We start from the raw sequence: 4,409 nt of genomic DNA on the forward strand, positions 1-4,409 counted from the left end.
ATAAAGGTTGAAACAATTTGCTTGTAAGTGTGACTTATTTAACCATCTTGTTACAGAAGCAGATTACAACAGTCTGATCGGTCAGAAACATTAGAAAATATTTGTCATTTCCCTGTGTTCTGTTACTTTAGTCTAACAGTTAGACTATCCAAACGAATGCTTTGTTTTCTTTATTTCTATTTCCATGTCTTAGGAAAGTGGGTAAAAGAGTAAAATTATGTTTCCACACGAAGCTTTATACCGACGGAACCGCGTGGAACTTCCGTTCGTAGGGATAATCGCCAAAGAGTATTGAAGGCAAGAGCGAGGAAGTCTAGCGCGTTTTTTCCCCGCAACAGTGCTGGCGCCATGTTGGCCTAAAAACGCTTCCTTGCACCAATGGGTCAACAGCACAAGACCATGACAGCCAATCAGAGGTAGTTTCATTCAGGCCAAAATGGCGGATTTGCTGTGCGCTGAGGTTTATCAAAGTTTGCAGTCGCGCCCATGTGCGTTAAGACGGAAATGTGGCGAGTACGCCTTCAAAATAAAGGCGAATGATTTGTTACTCTGGGAAATTACATGAAATTAATTGATAGATGATTGAGAGAGAGATAGAGAGAGAGAGAAATAACGGATAGTGGAATGCCTAAAGTAGATATAAAGTGAAACTCTAACTGAAATATATGTTAATTGTGGAAAAACAACTAACGTTTAAAAAATACGTCGATTTTATTTTGAATGCTTACCGGAAATGGTAAGTCTCTGTTCGATCCAGCTCGATGATGGACGACTGTGCCTGGTGCTAGCCACTGTACTAGCATGTTTTAGTGCCAGCCGATATTTACGTCGCTGGAAGCTTGCTGACGTCGATGGTGGATCTGATCTGACCACATGATACTAGCATGTTCTAGTCGGTGTGTTTTAGCCTTTAGCACCGCTGGGTGTACCCTAGCTGATTGACACGTGTTGGAGTGTTTGTATTGAAGCTGAGCTGAACTGGCGAATAGCAGCTTGGTCGAACCCGGTAAGTGGACACATTTGGCCAGAGCAATCTAGTAAGAGAGTGGAGTCAGCGGAGGTCCAAAATGCGTGTCTCAGTAGCCAATGAATAGCCAGGAAGGGGGCTCGCGCTACTTTTGAATGCTAAAATAATGCTGATAATGTACTGATTCTACCTCTTAAAAATCCACCCATTTCCGAAGAAAATGCTGAAAATGACATTCCCAAACTAAAATGCGTAGTACTGTTTCCTATGTTACTATGAGCACAGACTAATGCCTGGTCATTTCTGAAAGCTAAGGCTTGGAGGTTTCTGTTCCAAGCGTCAGAATGACTCTGTGTGTTACTGAACCTGAGTAACACCAGCAGCCTTTCCACAGCTTTGTGTCATGGGGGCGTAAACCAACCAAGGAAACCAACGTCTTTGTTGCCTTTAGGTTGACACAGTGAGGTTACGTTAGCTAGAGCCTGAAAAGAACAACAACACAAGTTGTATAGTAGCGTTAGCACATTTCTACTAACTGCCGAGGAAGGTTTCTGGAGAGCTAAAGACAATGGAGTAGGCTACTCGCCATGTGAAATCTTATGATCAATGTCCATGTCTTTCCCAGCACCGACAGCAGAGATGCTTCAACTGTTGTACTTGATCCTCCATTATCAATAACAGCGGACAGACAACTAGCGTTATAACTATTCCATCAACTGGCCATTTGTTTGAAAAGTAAAGCTTCTGTATTGGCTTAAAATATGTGATATTGTGAATCCGCAATGTTTCTACAAGAACTTCTAATAAAAAACTTCGTTCGGTATGTCCATCTTTTGTTAATGACTGGTGAGTCTGGCGTTGAGGCTAGTTGTTTGCCGTTTTATTTTCTTATTCGTGGTGTCTGATTCTCAAGTGAACGAGCTGTTTCCGCTGCTTGTTTCCTGTCTAGGACGGTGCTCTAGGCCAGGTGTAAACAGAGGCCAGAGCCTGGTGACGCGAGGTTACCAGCTCAAACACACTGGTTTATTCTTGCCTAAAATAAAAAACACTTTTAGAGTGTAAACCGTTACCCGTGGTTGTTGTATTTATTGCTAGAAACCCAATGGAGCCACAGCCACAGGCCTTACCACATCCCAACTCAAAGGAGATGGGAGGGGGGGGAAGTATTTGGCCATGTTTTTTGTAGGGTAGTAGGCTACCTAGGCGTAGCCCTCAGGCTCTTCTAAATTTCGTCTCAAGAGCCCTCGTATGGATGATGGACCAGCCAATTTTCGTTAGGTAATCTGCTTTAAACTCACCTTATTTCTGGCTGCACTACAGACTAATATAGTTACTACTACAGACTAATATAGTCACACTACAGACTAATATAGTCACTACTACAGACTAATATAGTCACTACTACAACTACAGACTAATATAGTTACTACTACAGACTAATATAGTCACTACTACAGACAGACTCAGACTGCCTTGCGAGTTGCAACTCCCCATCTGGTCCATGGTATGCTTCCCTTGCAGCTGGGTGTTTGGAGCGCACTGATGGTCAAAAAGCAGCATTCTGAAAGTCCATGAGGCTGAAAGAGTGAACAGGAGTGAACTTACAGCCTTGTGTGTTTTGACTCTCCTCTCCCCCAGGATCTGCACTGCAGCATGGCTGCCAGAGGAGGCCGAGGGCGAGGGAGGACCAACATGACCTTCAGCGTGGAGAGTCTGGGCATTGGCAGAGGAGAGGCTCTGCCCCCTAGCTGCCAGCAGCCATCAGCCCTGTTCCCTGTAGGCTTATTCACACATCAGCTCTGTTCCCTGTAGGCTTATTCACACCTCAGCTCTGTTCCCTGTAGGCTTATTACATCAGCTCTGTTCCCTGTAGGCTTATTCACACCTCAGCCCTGTTCCCTGTAGGCTTATTACATCAGCTCTGTTCCCTGTAGGCTTATTCACACATCAGCTCTGTTCCCTGTAGGCTTATTCACACCTCAGCTCTGTTCCCTGTAGGCTTATTACATCAGCTCTGTTCCCTGTAGGCTTATTCACACATCAGCTCTGTTCCCTGTAGGCTTATTCACACCTCAGCTCTGTTCCCTGTAGGCTTATTCACACCTCAGCTCTGTTCCCTGTAGGCTTATTACATCAGATCTGTTCCCTGTAGGCTTATTCACACATCAGCTCTGTTCCCTGTAGGCTTATTCACACCTCAGCTCTGTTCCCTGTAGGCTTATTCACACATCAGCTATGTTCCCTGTAGGCTTATTCACACATCAGCTCTGTTCCCTGTAGGCTTATTCACACCTCAGCTCTGTTCCCTGTAGGCTTATTCACACATCAGCTCTGTTCCCTGTAGGCTTATTACATCAGCTCTGTTCCCTGTAGGCTTATTCACACCTCAGCTCTGTTCCCTGTAGGCTTATTACATCAGCTCTGTTCCCTGTAGGCTTATTCACACATCAGCTCTGTTCCCTGTAGGCTTATTCACACCTCAGCTCTGTTCCCTGTAGGCTTATTCACACATCAGCTCTGTTCCCTGTAGGCTTATTCACGCCAGTGTTAATTTCGTCAACGATGACGATGACGAAATTATTTCGTCAACGCCCCTTTTTTTCATGACGAAGGACGAGACGTTGACTAGCTAAAAATAGCTCTTCTTGACGAAAATATGACGAGACGTATTGTTGTTTTCGTTGACGAGACGAGAAGTGACGAAAACGTAGTGGGTGGGCTGTCGGACTTTCAAAATGCATGACATTTCAGCAGCAATTGCAGCAAATGCGTCCTGTCCTTGTTTGGTTGACAGCGTGTTCCTCTTGGTTTCTATATACTCTTTGGTGTCACCACACCCACCAGGCACAACGTGCTTCCGTGTTTACAAGCAGAGTTTACGTGGTGGCCAGCCTCAACCAACATGGTCAACACAGGAAGAGTTTGGTTGTCGAGAAATAGAACTGATTTATACTTTACCTATAATCCAGCGGAAAGGAAAACAGTGCACCGTAGTGACGACGACAGGCGGAGATACGCGATGTGTTATGTGGATATACAACAAACTTAAAAGAGGCACGCTACGGTAAGCTACACCCTGTTGCAAATGAATGGGCTGTTCGTTGGCTTGCTTGCGCTAACGTTAGTTAACAAGCTTGTCATGAGTAAAACTGCAGGGCTTTTGGTCACAGCAAGTGAAGTCATAATATTGTCCCACGTTTGAGTGAAACATATGGGGGGAAATTTAGCCATTCAGACCTGTTGCTGTCCCCCAGTGTGTCTAGAACAGCATATGTGGCTGCTGTATGTAACGTTAGCAGTTCATGTTAGCCAGCATGTTTATTTTGGACAATCTTAGTAGATCATCAGTAGCCTACAGCAAGGCAGCATTCCATCTCCATCGATTGTAGAGTCTCTGCTAGAGCTATCAAACTGGTAAGGAAACAAGTAAAGGTGTTAAGAG

General features: G+C 44.7%; 1 protein-coding gene across 1 annotated transcript in view; it reads left to right on the forward strand.

The window, feature by feature from the left end:
• The first annotated feature begins 789 nt into the window (after window positions 1-789).
• LOC310784592 (DNA-directed RNA polymerase III subunit RPC7-like) overlaps window positions 790-4,409 on the forward strand; it is a 13,813-nt gene continuing 10,193 nt past the window's right edge. Inside the window, exons 1-2 of the mRNA XM_083645584.1 lie at window positions 790-1,006; window positions 2,606-2,743. Coding sequence (XP_083501710.1) covers window positions 2,621-2,743 — 123 coding nt within the window. The 5' untranslated portion in view covers window positions 790-1,006; window positions 2,606-2,620. The remainder of the gene's footprint in view (window positions 1,007-2,605; window positions 2,744-4,409) is intronic.

This window comes from Poromitra crassiceps (genome assembly GCF_964638095.1).
Source record: "Poromitra crassiceps genome assembly, chromosome: 11".
Classification (NCBI taxonomy): Eukaryota; Metazoa; Chordata; class Actinopteri; order Beryciformes; family Melamphaidae; genus Poromitra; species Poromitra crassiceps.